The 26,525-nt window shown below is 49.5% G+C and overlaps 2 protein-coding genes across 4 annotated transcripts; one reads left to right on the top strand and one right to left on the bottom strand.

Moving 5' to 3' along the window:
* The first annotated feature begins 6,160 nt into the window (after positions 1-6,160).
* On the top strand, positions 6,161-9,956 carry LOC115536191 (visinin). Of its 2 annotated transcripts, XM_030347935.1 has the most exons (4): positions 6,162-6,340; positions 6,569-7,109; positions 8,415-8,526; positions 8,825-9,956. In XM_030347935.1, the coding sequence occupies exons 2-4, from the start codon at positions 6,729-6,731 to the stop codon at positions 8,908-8,910; spliced, it is 579 nt and encodes a 192-aa protein (XP_030203795.1). In that variant the 5' UTR covers positions 6,162-6,340; positions 6,569-6,728; the 3' UTR covers positions 8,911-9,956. The 2 variants fall into 2 exon arrangements, with proteins under 2 accessions (XP_030203794.1, XP_030203795.1); XM_030347934.1 differs by having other exon boundaries at positions 6,161-7,109.
* Positions 9,957-10,851: 895 nt separating this feature from the next.
* Positions 10,852-24,221, bottom strand: LOC115536189 (germ cell-specific gene 1-like protein). Of its 2 annotated transcripts, XM_030347931.1 has the most exons (7): positions 23,882-24,221; positions 21,078-21,281; positions 14,064-14,258; positions 13,832-13,891; positions 13,360-13,518; positions 12,579-12,690; positions 10,852-12,409 (listed from the first exon to the last, which is right to left on the bottom strand). In XM_030347931.1, the coding sequence occupies exons 2-7, from the start codon at positions 21,271-21,273 to the stop codon at positions 11,788-11,790; spliced, it is 1,344 nt and encodes a 447-aa protein (XP_030203791.1). In that variant the 5' UTR covers positions 21,274-21,281; positions 23,882-24,221; the 3' UTR covers positions 10,852-11,787. The 2 variants fall into 2 exon arrangements, with proteins under 2 accessions (XP_030203791.1, XP_030203792.1); XM_030347932.1 differs by lacking the exon at positions 23,882-24,221 and having other exon boundaries at positions 21,078-21,914.
* Positions 24,222-26,525: the final 2,304 nt, after the last annotated feature.

Here is a 26,525-nt window from a genome sequence, read left to right as displayed (position 1 = left end):
GTACTGTCTAACCCCTACCTGCTCCTTAATGACCCGTCTCTGTACTGTCTAACCCCTACCTGCTCCTCAATGAACCGTCTCTGTACTGTCTAACCCCTACCTGCTCCTTAATGACCTGTCTCTGTACTGTCTCACCCCTACCTGCTCCTTAATGACCTGTCTCTGTACTGTCTAACCCCTACCTGCTCCTTAATGACCTGTCTCTGTACTGTCTAACCCCTACCTGCTCCTTAATGACCTGTCTCTGGACTGTCTAACCCCTACCTGCTCCTTAATGACCTGTCTCTGTACTGTCTATCCCTACCTGCTCCTTAATGACCTGTCTCTGTACTGTCTAACCCCTACCTGCTCCTTAATGACCTGTCTCTGTACTGTCTAACCCCTACCTGCTCCTCAATGAACCGTCTCTGTACTGTCTAACCCCTACCCCCTCCTTAATGACCTGTCTCTGTACTGTCTAACCCCTAGCTGCTACTTAATGACCTGTCTCTACTGTCTCACCCCTACCTGCTCCTTAATGACCTGTCTGTACTGTCTAACCCCTACCTGCTCCTTAATGACCTCTCTCTGTACTGTCTAACCCCTACCTGCTCCTTAATGACCTGTCTCTGTACTGTCTAACCCCTAGCTGCTACTTAATGACCCGTCTCTGTACTGTCTAACCCCTACCTGCTCCTTAATGACCTGTCTCTGGACTGTCTAACCCCTACCTGCTCCTTAATGACCTGTCTCTGTACTGTCTATCCCTACCTGCTCCTTAATGACCTGTCTCTGTACTGTCTAACCCCTACCTGCTCCTTAATGACCTGTCTCTGTACTGTCTAACCCCTACCTGCTCCTCAATGAACCGTCTCTGTACTGTCTAACCCCTACCCCCTCCTTAATGACCTGTCTCTGTACTGTCTAACCCCTAGCTGCTACTTAATGACCTGTCTCTACTGTCTCACCCCTACCTGCTCCTTAATGACCTGTCTGTACTGTCTAACCCCTACCTGCTCCTTAATGACCTGTCTCTGTACTGTCTAACCCCTACCTGCTCCTTAATGACCTGTCTCTGTACTGTCTAACCCCTAGCTGCTACTTAATGACCCGTCTCTGTACTGTCTAACCCCTACCTGCTCCTTAATGACCCGTCTCTGTACTGTCTAACCCCTACCTGCTCCTCAATGAACCGTCTCTGTACTGTCTAACCCCTACCTGCTCCTTAATGACCTGTCTCTGTACTGTCTCACCCCTACCTGCTCCTTAATGACCTGTCTCTGTACTGTCTAACCCCTACCTGCTCCTTAATGACCTGTCTCTGTACTGTCTAACCCCTACCTGCTCCTTAATGACCTGTCTCTGGACTGTCTAACCCCTACCTGCTCCTTAATGACCTGTCTCTGTACTGTCTATCCCTACCTGCTCCTTAATGACCTGTCTCTGTACTGTCTAACCCCTACCTGCTCCTTAATGACCTGTCTCTGTACTGTCTAACCCCTACCTGCTCCTCAATGAACCGTCTCTGTACTGTCTAACCCCTACCCCCTCCTCAATGAACCGTCTCTGTACTGTCAAACCCCTACCCCCTCCTTAATGACCTGTCTCTGTACTGTCTAACCCCTAGCTGCTACTTAATGACCTGTCTCTACTGTCTCACCCCTACCTGCTCCTTAATGACCTGTCTGTACTGTCTAACCCCTACCTGCTCCTTAATGACCTGTCTCTGTACTGTCTAACCCCTACCTGCTCCTTAATGACCTGTCTCTGTACTGTCTAACCCCTACCTGCTCCTTAATGACCCGTCTCTGTACTGTCTAACCCCTACCTGCTCCTTAATGACCCGTCTCTGTACTGTCTAACCCCTACCTGCTCCTCAATGAACCGTCTCTGTACTGTCTAACCCCTACCTGCTCCTTAATGACCTGTCTCTGTACTGTCTCACCCCTACCTGCTCCTTAATGACCTGTCTCTGTACTGTCTAACCCCTACCTGCTCCTTAATGACCTGTCTCTGTACTGTCTAACCCCTACCTGCTCCTTAATGACCTGTCTCTGGACTGTCTAACCCCTACCTGCTCCTTAATGACCTGTCTCTGTACTGTCTATCCCTACCTGCTCCTTAATGACCTGTCTCTGTACTGTCTAACCCCTACCTGCTCCTTAATGACCTGTCTCTGTACTGTCTAACCCCTACCTGCTCCTCAATGAACCGTCTCTGTACTGTCTAACCCCTACCCCCTCCTTAATGACCTGTCTCTGTACTGTCTAACCCCTACCTGCTCCCTGTCTCTGTACTGTCTAACCCCTACCTGCTCCTTAATGACCTGTCTCTGTACTGTCTAACCCCTACCTGCTCCTTAATGACCCGTCTCCGTACTGTCTAACCCCTACCTGCTCCTTAATGACCCGTCTCCGTACTGTCTAACCCCTACCTGCTCCTTAATGACCCATCTCTGTACTGTCTAACCCCTACCTGCTCCTCAATGAACCGTCTCTGTACTGTCTAACCCCTACCTGCTCCTTAATGACCTGTCTCTGTACTGTCTCACCCCTACCTGCTCCTTAATGACCTGTCTCTGTACTGTCTAACCCCAACCTGCTCCTTAATGACCTGTCTCTGTACTGTCTAACCCCTACCTGCTCCTTAATGACCTGTCTCTGGACTGTCTAACCCCTACCTGCTCCTTAATGACCTGTCTCAGTACTGTCTAACCCCTACCTGCTCCTCAATGAACCGTCTCTGTACTGTCTAACCCCTACCTGCTCCTTAATGTCCTGTCTGTACTGTCAAACCCCTTCCTGCTCCTTAATGACCTGTCTCTGTACTGTCTAACCCCTACCTGCTCCTTAATGACCTGTCTCTGTACTGTCTAACCCCTACCTGCTCCTTAATGACCCGTCTCTGTACTGTCTAACCCCTACCTGCTCCTTAATGACCCGTCTCTGTACTGTCTAACCCCTACCTGCTCCTCAATGAACCGTCTCTGTACTGTCTAACCCCTACCTGCTCCTTAATGACCTGTCTCTGTACTGTCTCACCCCTACCTGCTCCTTAATGACCTGTCTCTGTACTGTCTAACCCCTACCTGCTCCTTAATGACCTGTCTCTGTACTGTCTAACCCCTACCTGCTCCTTAATGACCTGTCTCTGGACTGTCTAACCCCTACCTGCTCCTTAATGACCTGTCTCTGTACTGTCTATCCCTACCTGCTCCTTAATGACCTGTCTCTGTACTGTCTAACCCCTACCTGCTCCTTAATGACCTGTCTCTGTACTGTCTAACCCCTACCTGCTCCTCAATGAACCGTCTCTGTACTGTCTAACCCCTACCCCCTCCTTAATGACCTGTCTCTGTACTGTCTAACCCCTAGCTGCTACTTAATGACCTGTCTCTACTGTCTCACCCCTACCTGCTCCTTAATGACCTGTCTGTACTGTCTAACCCCTACCTGCTCCTTAATGACCTGTCTCTGTACTGTCTAACCCCTACCTGCTCCTTAATGACCTGTCTCTGTACTGTCTAACCCCTAGCTGCTACTTAATGACCCGTCTCTGTACTGTCTAACCCCTACCTGCTCCTTAATGACCCGTCTCTGTACTGTCTAACCCCTACCTGCTCCTCAATGAACCGTCTCTGTACTGTCTAACCCCTACCTGCTCCTTAATGACCTGTCTCTGTACTGTCTCACCCCTACCTGCTCCTTAATGACCTGTCTCTGTACTGTCTAACCCCTACCTGCTCCTTAATGACCTGTCTCTGTACTGTCTAACCCCTACCTGCTCCTTAATGACCTGTCTCTGGACTGTCTAACCCCTACCTGCTCCTTAATGACCTGTCTCTGTACTGTCTATCCCTACCTGCTCCTTAATGACCTGTCTCTGTACTGTCTAACCCCTACCTGCTCCTTAATGACCTGTCTCTGTACTGTCTAACCCCTACCTGCTCCTCAATGAACCGTCTCTGTACTGTCTAACCCCTACCCCCTCCTCAATGAACCGTCTCTGTACTGTCTAACCCCTACCCCCTCCTTAATGACCTGTCTCTGTACTGTCTAACCCCTAGCTGCTACTTAATGACCTGTCTCTACTGTCTCACCCCTACCTGCTCCTTAATGACCTGTCTGTACTGTCTAACCCCTACCTGCTCCTTAATGACCTGTCTCTGTACTGTCTAACCCCTACCTGCTCCTTAATGACCTGTCTCTGTACTGTCTAACCCCTACCTGCTCCTTAATGACCTGTCTCTGTACTGTCTAACCCCTACCTGCTCCTCAATGACCTGTCTCTGTACTGTCTAACCCCTACCTACTCCTTAATGACCTGTCTCTGTACTGTCTAACCCCTACCTGCTCCTTAATGACCTGTCTCTGTACTGTCTAACCCCTACCTGCTCCTTAATGACCTGTCTCTGTACTGTCTAACCCCTACCTGCTCCTTAATGACCTGTCTCTGTACTGTCTAACCCCTACCTGCTCCTTAATGACCTGTCTCTGGACTGTCTAACCCCTACCTGCTCCTTAATGACCTGTCTCTGTACTGTCTATCCCTACCTGCTCCTTAATGACCTGTCTCTGTACTGTCTAACCCCTACCTGCTCCTTAATGACCTGTCTCTGTACTGTCTAACCCCTACCTGCTCCTCAATGAACCGTCTCTGTACTGTCTAACCCCTACCCCCTCCTTAATGACCTGTCTCTGTACTGTCTAACCCCTAGCTGCTACTTAATGACCTGTCTCTACTGTCTCACCCCTACCTGCTCCTTAATGACCTGTCTGTACTGTCTAACCCCTACCTGCTCCTTAATGACCTGTCTCTGTACTGTCTAACCCCTACCTGCTCCTTAATGACCTGTCTCTTTACTGTCTAACCCCTACCTGCTCCTTAATGACCTGTCTCTGTACTGTCTAACCCCTACCTGCTCCTTAATGACCTGTCTCTGTACTGTCTAACCCCTAGCTGCTACTTAATGACCTGTCTCTGTACTGTCTAACCCCTACCTGCTCCTTAGTGACCTGTCTCTGTACTGTCTAACCCCTACCTGCTCCTTAATGACCTGTCTCTGTACTGTCTAACCCCTACCTGCTCCTTAATGACCTGTCTCTGTACTGTCTAACCCCTACCTGCTCCCTAGTGACCTGTCTCTGTACTGTCTAACCCCTTCCTGCTCCTTAATGACCTGTCTCTGTACTGTCTAACCCCTACCTGCTCCTTAATGACCTGTCTCTGTACTGTCTAACCCCTACCTGCTCCTTAGTGATCTGTCTCTGTACTGTCTAACCCCTACCTGCTCCTTAATGACCTGTCTCTGTACTGTCTAACCCCTACCTGCTCCTTAATGATCTGTCTCTGTACTGTCTAACCCCTACCTGCTCCTTAATGACCCGTCTCTGTACTGTCTAACCCCTACCTGCTCCTTAATGACCTGTCTCTGTACTGTCTAACCCCTACCCTCTCCTTAATGACCTGTCTCTGCACTGTCTAACCCCTACCTGCTCCTTAATGACCTGTCCCTGTACTGTCTAACCCCTACCTGCTCCTTAATGACCTGTCTCTGTACTGTCTAACCCCTACCTGCTCCTTAATGACCCGTCTCTGTGTCTCACTAAGTTGAAGTCACTTTGTTGTATTTGTGTTCTTTAGGAAATGTTGGTTGCTTACTACGGTCTATGTGGCTCTATTTAGAGCGGCTCACCCTCCCTCCCTCCCTCCCAGCCTCCCTCCCTCCCAGCCTCCCTCCCTCCCTTCTTCCCTCCCTCCCAGCCTCCCTCCTTCCCTCCCTCCCTCCCAGCCTCCCTCCCTCCCTCCCTCCCTCCCTCCCTCCCTTCTTCCCTCCCTCCCAGCCTCTCTCCCTCCCTCCCTCCCTCCCTCCCAGCCTCCCTCCTTCCCTCCCTCCTTCCCTTCTTCCCTCCCTCCCTCCCAGCCTCCCTCCTTTCCTTCCCTCCCTCCCTCCCAGCCTCCCTCCCTCCCTCCCAGCCTCCCTCCTTGCTTCCCTCCCTCCCTCCCTCCTTCCCTCCCTCCCAGCCTCCCTCCCTCCCTCCCTCCCTCCCTCCCTCCCTCCTTCCCTCCCTCCCTCCCTCCCTCCCTCCCTCCCTCCCTCCCCAGCAGGGGAGACTCCTGCCAAACAGAGGATCAACAGATCAGCAGCAGGTGGGAGTTGTACAACAACAACTAAGAATAACTAATACATTAAGACGGAGCCTCCGCCCTTTTATAATCAATCTGTCTAGTGGCTCTCTGGAGCAGAACCCTTCCTCCCAGTGCACCACAGACTCCTGGTCTCCACGGCAACAACCAGAGCATCGCTGCACCACTTGCTCCTAGATAGCACAGGTGGAACCATTTATAGTTCCTTCTACAGGTAGAACCATTTACAGTTCCTTCTACAGGTAGAACCATTTACAGTACCTTCTACAGGTAGAACCATTTACAGTACCTTCTACAGGTAGAACCATTTACAGTACCTTCTACAGGTAGAACCATTACAGTGTTTACATCGAAGGGGACCTTGAGGCCCTATAGGGCGGACGTCTCTCGGGGTCCCCCGACACCGACGAGCTTACATCCTAGCTTTACTCCTCTCCTGCAGCCCCGGGCAGCAGGCCACCCCATCCTCCTTGGCATCGCTACACGAACCAATCCCAGTAAGAAGCTAATGAGACGGAGGCTCACTGCCCCTGGAGCCTCAGACACCAGGCCACGCCCCCTGGAGGCTCACAGACCAGACCCCAGCGCCCTCAGGACCGGTCATGGGGAACTCCAGGAGCGGCGCGGTGTCGAAGGAGATCCTGGAGGAGCTGAAGATGAACACCAAGTTCACGGAGATGGAGATCGTCCAGTGGTACGAGGACTTCCAGAAGCAGTGTCCCAGCGGACGCATCTCCAAGGAAGACTTTGAGGGCATCTACAGCCGCTTCTTCCCAGACAGCTCCGCCCAGACCTACGCACACCACGTCTTCCGCTCCTTCGACACCAACGACGACGGCACCTTGGACTTCAAGGAGTACATCATTGCCCTCCACCTCACGTCCACGGGGAAGACCGCCCGCAAGCTGGAGTGGGCCTTCTCGCTGTTCGACGTCGACAAGAACGGCTACATCACCAAGGCCGAGGTCAGAGAGATCTGCGCGGTGAGTGGTGGGGGGTTAGGTTGTCGTCGTGGTTTCCATCGTCCTGCAGTGGCTGGTGCCTCTTTGTAGCGGATCCCCTGAACAACCCGTGGGGATTATCAGTGTGGGAGGGGAGCCGAGTTCAGTAGTAGAAGCTGTTTTGCGGTCTTGACGTGCGGGCGCTCAGTCTACTGTGACGTCTTCCTGAGGGCAGGAGGGTGAAGAGGCAGCGTCCCGGGTGGGTCTCCGATGATGCCCTTGGCACCTCCGGTTGCAGCGGGTGTGATGGATGGCCTCCAGCCTGGAGAGATGGGTGCCGGTGATCCTCTTTCTGCGGTGCAGCGTACCACACTGTGATGCAGTATCTGAGAACTGACTCGATGGCTGACTTGTAGAGGCTCCCCAGCAGCTGGTGTGGCAGACGTGCCCTCTTCAAGCACCTCAGTTAGTGAAGCCTCCTTTCTTTGCTGTCGCCGGGATGTTGACGGTCAGAGTCAGATCGTGGCTAACCAACTAGAACAAAGATATGAAAATCCTTCACCGCCACATGCAGAAGAGTCCATTAAGGTTTGATTTAAGAAAGCAATTGGATTACTATAATTTGAGTGAAACAACCAGATTTCAGAATTAGGAAGGAACATCCTATGAACTTAAAAAGCTCCTTCGTTTTTGGTTCATATTCTAAATGACGTATTGGATTCAGATTCTCTTCATCCAGGGTTAGCAATCTTCTTTTGCCAGGACTCTCGGAAGAGACAAATGAATGCAAAGACCTCCTTACTACTGTCCATTTCACCTCTCTCTCTCTATAAATGTCTCCTCTGCCTTGTCCAAGAACCTTTCCATCTGATGACTTTGTTTGTCTAAAATCAGAGGGGTGCCAAGAGGCTTAAGGTCCTGCATTAGTGGGACCAGGGGGTCTGCCAGGTCCCGGCTTAGCACAGCAAGGTACAGCGAGATTCTGAGCCAACTCACGCAGTGGTTGCTAGGCGACCAGAATAGAATTGGTTTCTTGAGTGGATTTCAAGCTAGCGACTTTATATTTTCAAACATTCAGAGAGCTCTGGAAATGTAGTAACTATAGACATTAAAGATCCTCCATTTTGTGTGTTTTGTCTAATGTTTTTGACCGGCGAAGTCAATCGCCGTAAAATAATATAATTATAGATAAAAACACCACCAGACCATAAAGAGCCAACGAGTGATAAACATATACCACGCCTCCTCCAGACGGATTAGCTAACAAATCAGTTACTGCTCGACCTGTGACCTATGACCTCTGGCCTCAGACCTGTTTGACCTTAGGTTGCTCCTTTCCCCGAACAGGCCATCTTCAAACTGATCCCTGCGGAGGAGCTCGCTGGGCTGCCCAGTGATGAGAGCACCCCCGACAAGAGAGCCGACAAACTGTGGAGCTGCTTCGATAAAGGAGAGGACGGTGAGCGGGGCCGAGGAACGACCGGATGAGTGAGTGAGTGAGTGAGTGAGTGAGTGAGTGAGTGAGTGGAGCGAGGAGTAGGGACTGTTCTCTGCCTCCTTACCATTAAGCAGCGGGGGTTGAACCGGCAGCCCCCGCATGGAGGGCGAACCCTGAGTCGATGGTACATTCTCAGGGCGCAGTTAAGACTGGTAACGTAGAGCCGTGGATCTTTATGACATCAAAGACTCCACTTTTCTGATATTCCCATTGTCAGTATGTACGGCCTCTGACCTCTGGTTGTGGTGTCTCTCCCCAGACCGCGTGGCTGAAGCTGAGTTCCTTGCTGGCCTCGTGGACAACGACGCCGCCCTGCAACTGATTCAGTACCAACCGACCAAATAGGCCCTAGTTGGTTCATATGGTCCATGCTTATTCATACCCAAATTAGAGGCAAACGAGCCTGGGTGACAGTTAACTGATTTGATTTAGATGATTTAAGGTCCATTATGATATGTTTCTGATTAACAATGGCGACTGGATTCTGAGGGAGAATCAGCTTGATGTTTTGATAAATGACTTAATCGGATGTAAAATAATAATGCACAAACAGTTTCTTACCTGTATAGTAGAGTTGTCAGGAATGTCCGCTAAGAACAATTCAAAACAAACCTAATCCATCACCGGACGTCACCTGACACGATCACATGATCACAACTTGGAGATAGCTAAAGATGGAAAGATAGTTAGGGTGTGAAGCTAGCTAAGATGTAAGGATAGTTAGGGTGTGAACTAGCTAAGATGTAAGGACAGTTAGGGTGTGAAGCTAGCTAAGATGTAAAGATAGCTAAGACGTAAATGTAGTTTATATGTGAGGCTAGTGAAAGTTTTATGCTGTTAGCTAAGCCATTGAACAAAGGTCGAAAGAACTAGAAAGCAGAGTTGACTTATTCACTCTAAGCAGGCCTGACTGATGTTTGAAAGTTGACCTAGTAACCTTCAACCACAGATCTCGAATCCCAGCTGTTTTCAATGTAGTTAAATAAGAACGTACAGCTTCTGTGTTGTCTGTCCAGATGCAGAGCGCTGACCTGCATCTGTAGCCACACTTACAGATTAGTTTGGTTTCGTAAGCACTAGACCTGCTGCTCTTACTTGACCTAGTTTTAACCAAACATCTGCCCCGTAGTTCACTGTATCGCCACGTCCAGCACCCAACAAACCACAGCCACCTTTTCACTAGCAGGGTATCACACTTCAGATATATATATAGAGATATTCAGATGTATGCTACAGATATATATTTTTATCAGTTTGTTCAGTCAGTGGAATGAAGGAACCAAACTCTCTCCTATGATAACAAAGTTGACAATTTAACCAAATTGTTGAGATATGTAGTCACTCTATGGAATTTTTAGAAACAAATGTGAGAATAAAAAGATGAAATAGTCTTCCTTTTTTAATTGAATATTGATTGTGCTAAATTAACGCATGGTTGGTGGTGTTTTCATTAGGGCGTCTCTGATCGTAACATAACCAGTCTCCTTTACTCTAAATGAACTTTGAACTCTTTATCTACACTATATTCTCTCCATCATTCTCTCTCCGTCTCTCTAAGGGAGATTACACCCTAACCCTTAATCTGGGGTCTGAACATCTGTCTTCCCAAGCCCAGAGGACGGTCCCATATCTCCGCTCATCCTCCTCTCAGAGACAGACGTCTTCTGTCCATGCATTCATCCATTCACCCACCAACCGTCTATCTGTCCACTCATTCATCCATTCACCCACCAAGCGTCTGTCTGTCCACGCATTCATCCATTCACCCACCAAGCGTCTGTCTGTCCACTCATTCATCCATTCACCCACCAACCGTCTATCTGTCCACGCATTCATCCATTCACCCACCAAGCGTCTGTCTGTCCACTCATTCATCCATTCACCCACCAAGCGTCTGTCTGTCCACGCATTCATCCATTCACCCACCAAGCGTCTGTCTGTCCACTCATTCATCCATTCACCCACCAACCGTCTATCTGTCCACGCATTCATCCATTCACCCACCAAGCGTCTGTCTGTCCACGCATTCATCCATTCACCCACCAAGCGTCTGTCTGTCCACTCATTCATCCATTCACCCACCAAGCGTCTGTCTGTCCACTCATTCATCCATTCACCCACCAACGGTCTATCTGTCCATGCATTCATCCATTCACCCACCATCCGTCTGTCTGTCCATCCATTCATTCATTCATCTATTCATCCATCCAGCCATCATCTAGGATCATCTTCATAAAACCTTTCCTTGAATTCATATTGTGAGCGACAAAGAGCAGCATTTCATTGTTATATTATTATATTTTAATGTGAAAGAACTGACATCACAGGGTTGTACTGCTACCTCTCAAAAGCCTTTGAGAAGAGCAGACAATACATAGAAGTACAATAAGAGCATCTTCAGTTCAACCTCCAGTCCGTTGGAAAGGTTTGGCCAAGAGGTTTTGGTCCAAGTCAGAGTAGTGACGTAACCTTCAGTCACATAAAGCAGTGGTTCTCACCATGATTCTACTAGTGTACCCCCTCTTGTGTAACCCTAACCCCCTCTCAGATATTCTTTCAGCTGAGTACCCCATTCACCGGCACTAAATAAGACAATAAAGAATTAAATTAACGAAAATAATGTGTGTACGCTCTATTTAGCAGTGTAGTATGAACATAAAAAGGGTGCAAATACTCACAATTTAGTGAGAAACATGGGCCTGTACATGGGACTGCAACTGCTGATTGTCTGTCAACGTCTAATTTCTCCCCTCAATGGAATCCCAACGCCAGGTGGGGTCAGAGCAGGTAGAGGGGACCCCCTCCAGGGGGGGGTCAGAGCTGGTAGAGGGGACCCCCTCCAGGGGAGGGTCAGAGCTGGTAGAGGGGACCCCCTCCAGGGGAGGGTCAGAGCTGGTAGAGGGGACCCCCTCCAGGGGAGGGTCAGAGCTGGTAGAGGGGACCCCCTCCAGGGGGGGTCAGAGCAGGTAGAGGGGACCCCCTCCAGGGGGGGGTCAGAGCTGGTAGAGGGGACCACCTCCAGGGGAAGGTCAGAGCTGGTAGAGGGGACCCCCTCCAGGGGGGGTCAGAGCTGGTAGAGGGGACCCCCTCACACACACACAAACACACACACACAGAAAAAGAGACACACACACACAGACACATTCATACACAGACACTTACACAAGGACACACATAACCTCAGCCAAGCACATGGACACACGGACACACGGACACACGGTCTCAGCAGGGCGAGCTGTCCCTGTCGTCCTGCTGGTCGTAGTCCAGGGGGTAGATGGGGTCCAGGGGGTACATGGGGTCCATGGGGTCCACGGGGTCCAGGGGGTACATGGGGGGGTTCATGGGGTCCATGGGGTCCAGGGGGTCCATGGGGTTCATGGGGTCCAGGGGGTCCATCTCCCTCTCACAGTCCTCGCAGCCCGTCATCCCACAGCCTTCCACCACCACCATGCCCCCCCCCCCACTGCATCCCGAGACCCCCACCCCTCCCATCAACCCTCCCATCCCCCTGACCACGCCCCCTACCCCGGGCAGCCCCCCCACGCCGACGCCGGCCCCGCCCACCAGGAGGGCCCCGCCGGCCCCGTAGGCCAGCGGCCCGATCGCCCCCCGGGGCCACAGCAGCTGGCTGACGGAGTACACGGCGGCCCCCGGGCTGGTCTGGGTCTGGGCGTGGGCCTGGGGGGCCGGCAGCAGCTGGTCGTAGGGGGGGGCCAGGGCCGCGTGGTGGGCGTCCTCCAGACGCACGCGGGCGCGGTGCTTCATCTCGATCAGCGTCTTGGTGTAGGAGTTCAGCGTGGCCACGGCCGCCGCCATGCAGCAGCTGAAGGACAGCCAGGCCATGCTGCAGGGGTCAGAGGTCAGGGGTCAGGGGGCGGAGACCAGGGGGCGGAGGTCAGGGGTCAGGGGGTGGAGACCAGGGGGCGGAGCCCAGGGGGCGGAGGTCAGGGGGCGGAGGTCAGGGTCAGGGGGCGGGGCCCACAACTGAAGGATGGCTGGAGGGGGAGACTCACGCGAAGGACCAGCTGTAGTCCCAGGTCTGGGGCCTCCAGTCCTTGGGTCCGATGCTCACCGTCATCTGGAACACTGTGGTGTACATCATGTGGGCCATCATCCCCATCAGACCTATACAGACACGCACGCACGCACGCACGCACGCGCGCGCGCACACACACACACGCACACACGCACGCACGCACGCACGCACGCACACGCACACAAGCACGCACGCACGCATGCACGCACGCAACCACGCGCGCACACACACGCACACGCACACACACACACACACACACACACACACGGGTATGTGACGACCCAGTTGGGTCTTTGACCCCGCCCCTGCTGTGTATGCCTGTGTTTCTCTCCCTCCTGATTAGGAGATTGTCGGCAGGTGTGGGATGGACCGGTGGCAGTATAAAGAGCCTGCCCAGACAGCAGACGTGGCTTCTCCCTCCTCCCAGCATTGGCTTTCCTTTGTCTTCCTTTGTATTCACATGGACTGATATTTACATTACCTTTTTGGTTACTTACATTTATACTGACTTGGACCACACTTCTTATTGTTATGTTTATTATATAATAAATTACTTATTATGTGAAAATAGCGTGGTCTCCCCGGTTCATGTTGCATGCATGGAGCCAGCATGTCACAACACACACACACACGCACTTAGTTTTATGTTCTGTGTGTAATTCAGCATTGGACAAATGGACTAGTGCAGCTGTGATTGTTAGGGTTGATGGTGTGTGTGTGTGTGTGTGTGTGTGTGTGTGTGTGTGTGTGTGCTCCACCTGAGAGCACGGTGCACATGGCAGCGTAGGCGTTGATCTTGAGGGCGTTCATCTCCCTGCGGGCGCAGAGACAGATGCTCTCCACACACATGAGCAGGAAGCCGGTGGCCAGCAGGCCGATGTACGTGAACTCACTGATGACCGACAGCCACAGCACACCTGGGGACCCGTTAACCAATTAACCCGTTAACCAATTAACCACGGACACCAGGCACCACTTAGCTAGCAAACCAATCAATGAAATTATAAATCATCTTTTAATGTTTTCATTTGAAAATCGGAATATTTGATGTGCTGTGTTAGCCATTTGACAATTAGTAATTCATGTACACATTAAGAAATCCACCAACTAATTGGATTATTGACAAATCTATGATTCAACCAATCCTTTAATCCATTAATCAATCCACCGATCAATTGATCCAAGAGAAAAAAGCTGAGAGGTCAAAGTTCAGACTTCAGGCGAACTGACCCTGCGTCTCCCCCGGAGTCAGCTCGATGAAACTCCGACATTTCTCTTCCTGGTCATGCCCTGCAGGCACCAATCAGAAGACAAGGCAGTTATCCCCATCATCCAATCAGTGCGTGTTGCTATCGTGTCGCTATCGTCTAACACGAGGGTCGGCTGGTCATCCCCCCCACCCCCTCACCTTCATTGTGCATCTCACAGGAGTGCCAGAAGCCCCCCCCCCCCCCCCCCTCACCTTCATTGTGCTTCTCACAGGAGTGCCAGAAGCCCGTGTGGAAGTAGCGCAGCATGTACTTGTCCTCGCCCGTCTCCCAGAGGTAGTGGACGGCGTTGGCTAGGGCCTTCTGACGCAGACGCGCTGCCTCCTCCCGCTGCCGTGGCGACAGTGTCCCGTTGGGGAGGGGGCCCTGGGGGTCCGGGGTGGGGGTCTCTGGGGGGGGAGAGAGAGAGAGAGAGAGAGAGAGAGTGAGAGTGAGAGAGGGAGGGAGAGAGAGAGAGAGAGAGAGAGAGAGAGAGAGAGAGAGAGAGAGGGAGAGAGGAAGAAGAGCAAAGTAGCGATCAGAAATGCTCAGGAACAGAATCGCTTTTTAAACAACATCTCTCCGAATCGCCATCCATCATTTCCTCTCGTCACCTAGGCTGCGGACCTCCAGAGCTCCGGGGGCCCCAGAGAGCCCCGGGGGCCCCAGAGAGCTCCGGGGGCCCCGGAGAGCTCCGGGGGCCCTGGAGATCATCTCAGTGTGTGTGTGTGTGCGGGGGGGGGGAAGTGGTCTGTAATCTGCTGGTCGTTCATATTAATCCAGACAGAAGAACAAAGGGTCTTAAAGTCTTAAAGCCACGAGAGACTCTGGATTACAGATTGGGTCGCATATATCAGGATTAGGATTACAGCAGAAACACGCGCGCCGCTCATTCAGCCGCACAGCTTCAGGAACACACGGATCCTCAACCCAGCTGGGTTTACCTGTAGTCACGGCTGATTAGTAAGTAGATTAGTTGGCTAGTTAGTTAGTGAACATGTTGTGTAGGACTGCAGTTAGTTAGTTACTTACTTTACCTGTGGTTTATATCTTGTGTTAGAATGTTAGCTAGTTAGCTAGGTTGCCTGGTGTAAGACTTGTGTAAGTTAGTGAGTTAGTTAGTTAGCTGGTTAGCTATGTAATTTGTGGTGTAGGGCTGTGTGAGTTAGTTAGTTAGCTAGTCAGCTATGTTACCTGTGGTGTATGTAAGGGGCATCGCAACAGGGATAATCGCACAGTGGAAGGCTGCGCGATTTAATCTGCACAGTGGAAAGCGCTCGTCCACTGGGCGGACGAGCGCTGGCCGGAGATGTTGGCTCCTTTCAGAAGCAGGGAGATTACAAAACAAAAATAAATGTATAATTTGCTGAGTGCTGCCTGGCACTAATGCTCCCGTTGAACTGATCTTTATTCCATCATGAACAATACTTGGACTGACGAGATAAACCGCAGCGTTCCCACCGTAAAGGCGTTGCTTATCACACGGGCCAATTTTGATGACACCTGTCTCCACCTGATTCCACAGCAGCAGGCTCAGTCAGGCTCAGTCAGCAAACAATTCGATTTTGGAGCAAATTCACTCGTACAAATATGTGTAGGCTAATTCGGAGAGCATTTGTCTCTGTGTTCAGGTGATGTTTTTGGAGCTCTACGAGGTTGACGTCTTACACACAAACACACACACACACACACACACACACACACACACACACACACACACACACACACACACACACACACACACACACACACACACACACACACACACACACACACACACACACACACACACAGATCCGGCCCACGAGGGAATATTTACTGGCCCTTTTAGTGGAAACCTATAGGTAAAAAGTAAAGTCTGGGATATTGCATAACAGTCTATGTTTAACGGATTTCCCTTCTATTGGGCAAAAACTGTTGGTCTATTTTTATTGATCCCCTTCGAAAATTTATTTGGAAAGGGGTGGGTCTGGGGCGGGCTATATTCTCGCCTTTCTTTTTTGTAAAGCTTATTGTATTGCCTTTGGGCCGATATGGAGTTACCTGCGTCCATTCCTTGATTGTTCTGACGCGGCACTCCAAACAATTAATTTTGTTCTAATGTTCGTCCAATCCACTCCAATAGTGGTAAGTAAGTAAGTAAGTAAAATGTATTTATAAAAGCACATTTAAAACAGTTTGCACTGACCAAAGTGCTGTACATAGTGCATTCAGCAGGCAAAATAACAATAGAATAAAATACAACTAAAAGACATGAAACCGGACATCCACACACAACAAAGGCAATAGTGCAGAGGTCAGATAGTTGATGGGGAGGGAAGGCAAGGTTGTACAGATGGGTTTTGAGCCTTGATTTTAAGGCATAAATGGAGGGGGCATCACGTATGTCGGGTGGCAGTTGGTTCCACAAGCGTGGAGCAGCTACAGCGAAGGCCCGGTCACCTTTTTGTTTCAGTCTGGAGCGGGGGATGTGTAGAAGACCTTATTAGAGGATCTAAGGGACCTGGTGGCTGAATGGGGGTGTAAAAGGTCTGATATGCAGAGGTGTCAAAAGTATTCACATTCATTACTCAAGTAGAAGTATAGATACTAGCGTTTAAAAATACTTCTGTAGAAGTTGAAGTATCAACTCAAGCTTTTTACTTAAGTACAAGTATAAAAGTACTGGTTTCAAAACTTCTTAAAGTATTAAAGTAAAAGTAATGCAAGGGGAAAAAAATGCCATTAAGGACAAAAGCGTAGGCCGTGCCACAGGGGCCTATAGAATTACCATCAGCTTTTTTTGCCAAGTATGCTCACACATACAAGGAATTTGGTCTCTGCATTTATCCCATCTGTGAATTAATGACACACACAGCACACCTCTATAGCACACTGCCCCACAAAACATTTTTCTAAAGGCCATCTAATGACTATAATATTAATGTTGAAAAAATTGGGATGCACCTGTTTCAGACACATTTATACCCATTGAAAATGAACGCATATTAGTACAATGCAAATACATTTAAGAACCATATATGTGAACTGAATGTAGATGGGCTCTGGTCATGCGCAGGTGCCATGTATCAAGTATAAACCAATAGGGTGTAAGAATGGTATATGTTTCTATTCTCATCCAACCAATCAAATTCACTCTATCCGATGGCGCAGATTATCTGGATAGGTTTTTCTTTGAACGCCGGCGGAATAAAAACAAGCCGAAATTAAATAGGAGTAACGAGGCCATTTTTAAAAAGTAAGAAAGAGTAGAAAGTACAGATAAGTGCGTGAAAATGTAAGAAGTAGAAGTAAAAAGTAGGCTGAAAAATAATTACTCCAGTAAAGTACAGATACCCAAAATTTCTACTTAAGTAAGGTAACGAAGTATTTGTACTTAGTTACTTGACACCTCTGCTGATATGTATGATGGGGCCTGACCATTGATGGCTTTGAACACCATAAGAACAGTCTTGAAAATGATCCTTTGTTGTACTGGCAGCCAGTGAAGGGAAGCAAGAACGGGAGTGATATGCTCCCACTTTTTTGACCCGGTCAACAGTCTTGCTGCTGCATTTTGGACTATTTGGAGGCGTGATATGAAGGACTGAGGGAGACCAAGGTAGAGGGAGTTACTGTATTCCAGCCGTGATGTTATGAAAGCATGGATTTCTATTTCCAGATTGTGGTATGATAGGGAGTGCTTTATTTTAGAGATGGTTCTGAGCTGGTAGAAGCTGTTCTTCAGATTGTGGTATGATAGGGAGTGCTTTATTTTAGAGATGGTTCTGAGCTGGTAGAAGCTGTTCTTCAGATTGTGGTATGATAGGGAGTGCTTTATTTTAGAGATGGTTCTGAGCTGGTAGAAGCTGTTCTTCAGATTGTGGTATGATAGGGAGTGCTTTATTTTAGAGATGGTTCTGAGCTGGTAGAAGCTGTTCTTCAGATTGTGGTATGATAGGGAGTGCTTTATTTTAGAGATGGTTCTGAGCTGGTAGAAGCTGTTCTTCAGATTGTGGTATGCAGTGGCGGAGCCACGTGGTGGCCAGGGGTGGCCGTGGCCACCATTGGTCAAACTTCGGCCACCCCGCTGGCCACCCCTACGACCGGGCCAAAAAAAAAAAAAAAAATCGAAACGCTATTTTCGCATATCTGTCGTTCCCTTAAGGACGCATTTTACTGCAACACAAAACGGGAGATTCCAATGCGAGTAGAGTTTACTTCTTTGTGATTGAATTACCAGCAGCCACAGATGCAACATTGTAGCGTGTGAAAACCGCAAAATTCTGCCGTGTCCATGCATTCTTTCTATTCTTTCTTCTCTATGCATAGCGCATCTCGTCGATTATGCTGTTTCGTGCTGCTAGCCTTTTAGTGAGATCAGAGAGTGTTGAGAAGGACAGTACCAAAATGTCTTTGGTAAGATGGATATAAGAGAGACCCGCAGTGAATTCAACCCGGTCCACTTGACATCGGGTAGGTGCATGACAGGTACCGTAAAACGTAAATAGCCCGGGCTATTATTTGTTTTCTATCACTGAACTTTCGAACAACACTCTTGCTCAGCAACGATGGGAAATAGCCTATCAAATGCATTATTTAAACCAGTATGAATATTACCGTAGGCCTACATGTTTACCAGGCAATTGAATAACGCCTGCCCTGCACACAAACACAGGCACGCACGCACACGCAGTGCGTGCCTGTGTGGTAATCGGGAGAGTTGGGAGAATTCACTGTGGCCCGTTAACTTTTCGGGGGGCGCCGGGTCAACGTCGCAACCAATTCGATTTTGTCTAGAGGGGAGTAACTGAGCGCCCCCTCCCGAAGTGGTACAGACGAGGTCGGCCTTGAACTGCGATTGGTCAGAAAGACGTAACAGCTAATGACAACATTGAACTCTCATGCAGGCTCGAACAGAGTGACACACAAACACACACACACACATCCAGCTTGTTCCACGCTTAAAGCGCCCAGGCTACTATGCGGCGAGCTGGGGCTCTCATGTTCTCCCCTGCGGTGTATTCCTTGTCCGCATCCCCTGCCATCCAGTTGTCATACGATTCATGCAGACTGGTTTTGAACGGCTGATTCCATGGATGTACTTTGCGTGTGCCGTGTTTTCCCGGCGATGTGGCGAAGGCGAAGCTGTATGGTTATGCTGTTGAGAGCTTAAATAAATGCACTAAATAAGTTGACTATGAACAATTATTGAAGTTTAACATTTTCTTCAGCAAATTTGAAAACTGACAGATACAATATGTAGCCAGTGAAAATCGCAAAAAAAAAATGAGACACTAAAATAATGGACTTATTTTCTCTAGATGTACCCTCTAGATGGGTGTGTTTAAATTAACTCCAGGATTGGGGACTGGGACTACTAGAATAGTTAGAATAAACTAGTCGTTTTTTCCGCGGCCTGGTATGTCAGCGGTATGAAAAGGCCTAATACTATCAGGTAAAGCCGACTTTAGATGCTTAATGAAAACAATCATGTTTCTGATTTATGTGGCCACCACTATGAGAATTTTGGTCCCAGTCTGGCCACCCCTATAAAATTATTCTGGCTCCGCCACTGGTGGTTTCTTTGACCCGGTCAACAGTCTTGCTGCTGCATTTTGGACTATTTGGAGGCGTGATATGAAGGACTGAGGGAGACCAAGGTAGAGGGAGTTACTGTATTCCAGCCGTGATGTTATGAAAGCATGGATTTCTATTTCCAGATTGTGGTATGATAGGGAGTGCTTTATTTTAGAGATGGTTCTGAGCTGGTAGAAGCTGTTCTTCAGATTGTGGTATGATAGGGAGTGCTTTATTTTAGAGATGGTTCTGAGCTGGTAGAAGCTGTTCTTCAGATTGTGGTATGATAGGGAGTGATTTATTTTAGAGATGGTTCTGAGCTGGTAGAAGCTGTTCTTCAGATTGTGGTATGATAGGGAGTGCTTTATTTTAGAGATGATTCTGAGCTGGTAGAAGCTGTTCTTCACGACCGAGTTGATTTGCTTATTAAAGCATAGATCAGAATCAAAAATAACGCTGAGGTTTCTAGCAGATGGTTTTAGGAATGAGGTTAGACTACCTAGGTCAGTGAAGATGGGTGTTTTGAATTTGGAGGGGTTAATGATGATAACTTCTGTTTTGCTATTGTTTAGTTGGAGGAAATGATCCCCCATCCAGTCATTTATCTCCTTGAGACACTCTGGGAGCATCTGAAGGCAGTCCTGCATTGAGTTTAAATCCAACTCTAACCAATAAATGGTCCAGTTTTAAGTTTCATAGAATATTTATACATTCCCAGGGCATGTTTAATTAGTGCACGCCCCGCCACTCGAAACACACTTGTATAATGCATGTCGTCAATTGATGGAATGGGTTATTTTATACATCATCCCAACTAAGATTTGGAATGAATCAAATAAATTAGGCTACAGATAAATAATACTGACATGGCTACTTTTTGGTTGAACACATTTGAACAAAATATTTATGATCCCCCAATGTTGACCTCTTGGCGTTACTGATTGATAGACTTTCGGAATGGCGGTACTGAAAGGTGTCGGGATGGGGGCATGTCGAAATGGCGGCATGTCGGACTGGCAGCATGTAACCCTAGTTAGGTATGTTACCTGTGATGTAGGGCAATGTTAGTTAGTTAGTTAGCAAGCTAGCTATGTTACCTGTGCTGTAGGGCTGTGTTAGTTAGTTAGTTAGCTACTTAGCTATGTTACCGGTGGTGTAGGGCTGTTTTAGGTAGCTAGTTAGCTATGTTACCTGTGGTGTAGGGCTGTGTTAGTTAGTTAGTTAGCTATGTTACCTGTGGTGTAGGGCTGTGTTAGTTAGTTAGCCAGTTAGCTATGTTACCTGTGGTGTAGGGCTGTGTTAGTTAGTAGTTAGCTATATAACCTGGGGTGTAGGGCTGTGTTAGTTAGTTAGCTAGTTAGCTATGTTACCTGTGGTGTAGGGCTGTGTAAGTAGTTAGTTAGCTATGTTACCTGTGGTGTAGGGCTGTGTTAGTTAGTCAGTTAGTTAGCTAGTTAGATATGTTACCTGTGGTGTAGGGCTGTGTTAGTTAGTTAGTTAGTTAGCTAGTTAGCTATGTTACCTGTGGTGTAGGGCTGTGTAAGTAGTTAGTTAGCTATGTTACCTGTGGTGTAGGGCTGTGTTAGTTAGTTAGTTAGTTAGTTAGATATGTTACCTGTGGTGTAGGGCTGTGTTAGTTAGTTAGTTAGTTAGCTAGTTAGATATGTTACCTGTGGTGTAGGGCTGGCTGATGTTCTGTCCACAGTTCTTCATCTTGACAGGGGACAGGCAGAGGGGCTTGACCACCTTGTGCGTCCCCTCGCACCAATAGGAGGTGCAGAAGGCCATGACGGACAGCGTGAGGGCCAATGAGGTGAGAGACAGAGACACCAGGGACCGCCCACGCCGGGACATGTTCTCAAGCATTGTGACGGCTGGGTGGGAGAGAGAGAGACACAGAGATGGAGATCAAGAGAGAGAGAGGGAAGGAGAGAGAGAGACAGTGAGGGGAAGAGACAGAAAGAGGGGGGGAGAGGGAGAGGAATGATAGTGATGGGTAAAGGTCTTAGGATGTATCCTTGGACAGCCTAGCAGGCTACAGCTTCAGCCAATCAGATCCATCAAATATCGCTCTCTGTCCCGTCATCATTAACCTTCAAGTCTCAGAGTTCAGAGTTCAGAGAAAACAAGAAGAGAAGGAACGCAGCTCAAGGTCTAGTCTGGTAGAGCAGGGTTCTAGAGCAGGGTTCTAGAGCAGGCTTCTGGTAGAGCAGGGTTCCAGCGCGGTTCAAGCACGGTTCCCTGTCCATACGACGCAGACTTCCTCGCCCAGTGGGTTGTCGGTAGAAGCCTCAGAAGCTGTCCGTGCGCTCGCTCCTCCTCAGTGCGATGATGCCTTGGCGTTGCTGCGGCGATTATGCAGTCATTAAAAGGGGAAGTCCAGCGGTTTCCCTCCTGATCACAGATCAACGGCCACGCCTTAGCAAGGATTTCCCTCGCTAATTCATGGCCAAGGGTCGCGGGGTTAGCCTGCAGACCTCATGAACTCCCCCTCCTCCTCCTTCTGTGAACGTAGCATTAGCCTCCCCTCTCCCCCAGGACACCAATACCTCTAATAATCTCTGTCTTCGACAGCGTTTTTTAATCATGGGCAGTAATCCCTGGAGGGTTAGGTAGGTCTGTAATCTGTGGGAGTGTTGACACACACAGTGACTGAGGACCTCAGAGAGGCCAGAGGGAGAATGAGGACCTCAGAGAGAGACTGAGGACCTCAGAGAGGCCAGAGGGGGACTGAGGACCTCAGAGAGACCAGAGGGAGACTGAGGACCTCAGAGAGGCCAGAGGGGGCCTGAGGACCTCAAAGAGGCCAGAGGGAGACTGAGGACCTCAGAGAGACCAGAGGGAGACTGAGGACCTCAGAGAGACCAGAGGGGGACTGAGGACCTCAGAGAGGCCAGAGGGAGACTGATGACCTCAGAGAGACCAGAGGGGGACTGAGGACCTCAGAGAGACCAGAGGGAGACTGAGGACCTAAGAGAGGCCAGAGGGGGACTGAGGACCTCAGAGAGACCAGAGGGGGACTGAGGAGCTCAGAGAGGCCAGAGGGGGACTGAGGACCTCAGAGAGGCCAGAGGGAGACTGAGGACCTCAGAGAGACCAGAGGGGGACTGAGGACCTCAGAGAGACCAGAGGGGGACTGAGGACCTCAGAGAGGCCAGAGGGGGACTGAGGATTTAGGAGGGGGAAAGGTAGACAGAGACATGTGAGGACCTAAATGGAGAGCGTGAGTATGACCCTCAACTTCATCACCCTCACATTGGTGAGAACCACACACTCACCAATCGTCTTCATCATCGCCATCGCTACAACTATGACATCATCATCTTCACCATGGTGGTTACCACGGTAACCATCCATACCCCCGCACCGACGGATCTTCGGGAGGGCGACTTCATCAGAGTTTAATCTGGTTCCCCGTCGCCAAATCAGCCGGCAGGCTCAGTGGTAATCCTGGGACGGGGTGCTAATCCACACGCTGCTCTGTCCATCCAGATGCCCCCCACACCTGGGTCGTAATCCAGACACGCCCCCACACCTGGGTCATAATCCAGACACGCCCCCACACTTGGGTCATAATCCAGACACGCCCCCACACCTGGATAATAATCCAGACACGCCCCCACACCTGGGTCGTAATCCAGACACGCCCCCACACCTGGGTCATAATCCAGACACGCCCCCACACCTGGGTCGTAATCCAGACACGCCCCCACACCTGGGTCATAATCCAGACACGCCCCCACACCTGGGTCATAATCCAGACACGCCCCCACACCTGGGTCGTAATCCAGACACGCCCCCACACCTGGGTCGTAATCCAGACACGCCCCCACACCTGGGTAATAATCAAGACACGCCCCCACACCTGGGTCGTAATCCAGACACGCCCCCACACCTGGGTCGTAATCCAGACACGCCCCCACACCTGGGTCGTAATCCAGACACGCCCCCACACCTGGCTCATAATCAAGACACGCCCCCACACCTGGGTCATAGAGGCGTGGGGGCGTGACATGCTAAGTACCCCGACATGCTAAACATGCTAAGTACTCCTCATGGGAAAGCAGTCAACACATTGTAAGTGACTACTTTTGGAATAGTTGCAAAATGCAACTATTCACGTGATATTTTCTGTGAATTACTGTTTTTCATATCCTTCATTTATCCATTAATGTTCTGACTTCTGCCGCCTTTCAACACAGTTTTCGCGGTGCATGGTGAAGAGGATTAAAGCAACAACATAAGACACCTTATGCATCTGTCAGACAGGGTAGAGACACACACACACACACATTGAGATATACAGACAGGTTAGAGACACACACACACACACGCAAACACACACACCGTGAGATATACAGACAGACAGGGTAGAGACACACACACTCACAGTGAGATATACAGACAGACAGGGGGGTGGAAAGAAAGAAGAATACAGAAAGAGAGATCAACAGAGATGGTTTATCTCACTCACCTGGGCACCACTCACTCTTTGAATCCTGTGCTCTGAGGCGGTCTACTTCACTCCCATAACCTTCCTCCGTCTCTCACTCCCTCACAACTTCTCACTCTGTCTAAATCACTCTCCCTTTCTTGAGTTTTGATCCCAAACCCTGACGGAGTTTAATCCATAAATCAATCTGTCCCCTCTCCCCCTATACTCTCTTATCATCAGTGTTCACACACCCACGCACACAGACATGCATACGACGATACACACACACATACATGCATACGCACAGACACGCACACACACACACGCCCGCACGCATATGCACAGACACACATGCACAAACACACATGTAGGCGCAGACACACACACTCTCTCTTTCCCCCAACCCCTGTCTCTCTCTCTCTGTGGTTCTAGGTCTCTGCTGGGTCGTCCAGTGATTATACCCTCCCCCTCCCCCTCCTCCTATATCACCTCCCCCTCTTCCTCCCACTGCTCCTCCTCCTCCCCCTCCTCCCACTGCTCCTCCTCCACCTCCTCCTCCTATATCATCTCCTGCTCCATGTCTCCTCCTCCTATATCACCTCCTCCTCCTATATCACCTCCTGCTCCTCCTCCTCCTATAGCGCCACCTCCTCCTCCTTCTATATCACCCCCTCCTCCTCTCTCCTCCTCCTTCTATATCACCCCCTCCTCCTACTATATCACCTCCTCCTCCTCCACTCCTCCTCCTCCTATATCACCTCCTTCTCCTCCTCCTATATCACCTCCCCCTCCTCCTTCTATATCACCTCCTTCTCCTCCTCCTATATCACCTCCCCCTCCTCCTCCTATATCACCTCCTTCTCCTCCTCCTATATCACCTCCCCCTCCTCCTCCTATATCACCTCCTTCTCCTCCTCCTATATCACCTCCCCCTCCTCCTCCTCCACCTCCTCCTCCACTCCTCCTCCTCCTCCTATATCACCTCCTTCTCCTCCTCCTATATCACCACCTCCTCCTCCTCCTCCTCCTATATCCCCTCCTTCTCCTCCTCCCCCTATATCACCCCCTCCTCCTCCTATATCACCTCCTCCTCCTATATCACCTCCTCCTCCTCCTCCTACATCACCTTCTGCTCAGTGTGTGTGTTGATCATCAGATCAGCCAAACAGAAGGATGAAATGCATAATGATAAACCAATATATAAGTAAACATAACCCTAACAGCTAACCCAATGTTTAACTAACTAACAGTTTAACCAACAATATAACTAACACTTTAAACTGAAACATACACTCAAACTCCTAGGACGCACTTACCCTCCTGGTCTCAGGGTCCTAATGGGGAAGTTGTTTAAAAGGTGATTTAGTATTTTTAGGCAGGAGGGTAAGAGTTCTTAGTGTTCCGCTGCTTGTGTCCACGCTGATAGTGTCAGTTCACCTTAAACTAGAAACGATCTACAGTTCAGAAGGCTTCGGTCTACCAAGCCACTGGGCCACTTGAGGTGAACTCAGCAGATCTTGGATTAAGGTCGTCGTCCAATGAGACAAAACGGCGCCCCTGGTGGTGAGGCAGAGACACTACACACACTTTTAGTAGTCCTACACACTGATCACTGATCACTATCTACTGAGCAGTGATCGTTCATCAATACTCCCTCCTCCCTGATCACTAATCGATAGTCAATACTCACTGATCAATACTCACTTATCACTTCCAGGCTTCATAAACACAGCAGCATTAGCTGCAGCTACATCTACATTGTAGCTAAAGCCCTTTTAACTTCTAGAATATTTTCAACGTGTGAATGTGGATATATTCCAATTAGTTGATAGTGATTAGTAGCTGTTTTGAAGTCATAGTGAAGGTGATTAGCAGCAGTTGTGATGCATTGGTGATAGTGATTAGTAGCTGTTGCGATGTCAAAGTGATCAAAACGCTTAATTTCGGGGAGGTTCGGACCTCAACCTCGGAGCAAAGTGCTTTGAACTCTGTTGGGTCTGAGTTCAACCTCGGAGGAAAGGGCTTTCAACTCTGTTGGGTCTGAGTTCAACCTCGGAGGAAAGGGCTTTGAACTCTGTTGGGTCCGAGTTCAACCTTTGAGGAAAGTGCTTTGAACTCTGTTGGGTCTGAGTTCAACCTCGGAGGAAAGTGCTTTGAACTCTGTTGGGTCTGAGTTTAACCTCGGAGGAAAGTGCTTTGAACTCTGTTGGGTCTGAGTTCAACCTCGGAGGAAAGTGCTTTGAACTCTGTTGGGTCTGAGTTCAACCTCGGAGGAAAGTGCTTTGAACTCTGTTGGGTCTGAGTTTAACCTCGGAGGAAAGTGCTTTGAACTCTGTTGGGTCTGAGTTCAACCTCGGAGGAAAGTGCTTTGAACTCAGTTTTCGAGCGGAAGTAGAGCTACCCGAGTCCTCTGAGATCACGTCACAACAATGGCCGCCCGTTTCATTGGTAGACTAAAGGGAACTGGCAGCAAGCACTAATGGAGCGTTCCAGAGCCCATCCAAACCAGTGGGACGTGGGACTTATCCTACCTCCAACTAAGAAAAGGGCACTGGAATGCCTGTCGAAGTGGAACATCCCACCGTCGAAGTGGAACCCCCTACTATCGAACTGGGGGGTGATCGACCTACCCCCAATTCACCAAGTAGGAGCTAGTACAGTTCAGGTAGGATAAGTCCCACAT

This window comes from Gadus morhua, chromosome 22 (assembly GCF_902167405.1).
Source record: "Gadus morhua chromosome 22, gadMor3.0, whole genome shotgun sequence".
Taxonomy (NCBI): Eukaryota; Metazoa; Chordata; class Actinopteri; order Gadiformes; family Gadidae; genus Gadus; species Gadus morhua.
This window is presented reverse-complemented; position numbering and strand designations above follow the sequence as displayed.

Coding starts and splice junctions, on each gene's coding strand:
- LOC115536191 (XM_030347934.1), top strand. CDS start 6,729: ATGGGGAACTCCAGGAGCGGCGCGGTGTCGAAGGAGATCCTGGAGGAG. Junction 7,110..8,414: donor AGGTCAGAGAGATCTGCGCG/GTGAGTGGTGGG, acceptor TTCCCCGAACAG/GCCATCTTCAAACTGATCCC. Junction 8,527..8,824: donor CTTCGATAAAGGAGAGGACG/GTGAGCGGGGCC, acceptor GTCTCTCCCCAG/ACCGCGTGGCTGAAGCTGAG.
- LOC115536189 (XM_030347931.1), bottom strand. CDS start 21,273: ATGCTTGAGAACATGTCCCGGCGTGGGCGGTCCCTGGTGTCTCTGTCT. Junction 13,519..13,831: donor GACTCCGGGGGAGACGCAGG/GTCAGTTCGCCT, acceptor ACGGGTCCCCAG/GTGTGCTGTGGCTGTCGGTC. Junction 12,410..12,578: donor GACTACAGCTGGTCCTTCGC/GTGAGTCTCCCC, acceptor TGACCCCTGCAG/CATGGCCTGGCTGTCCTTCA.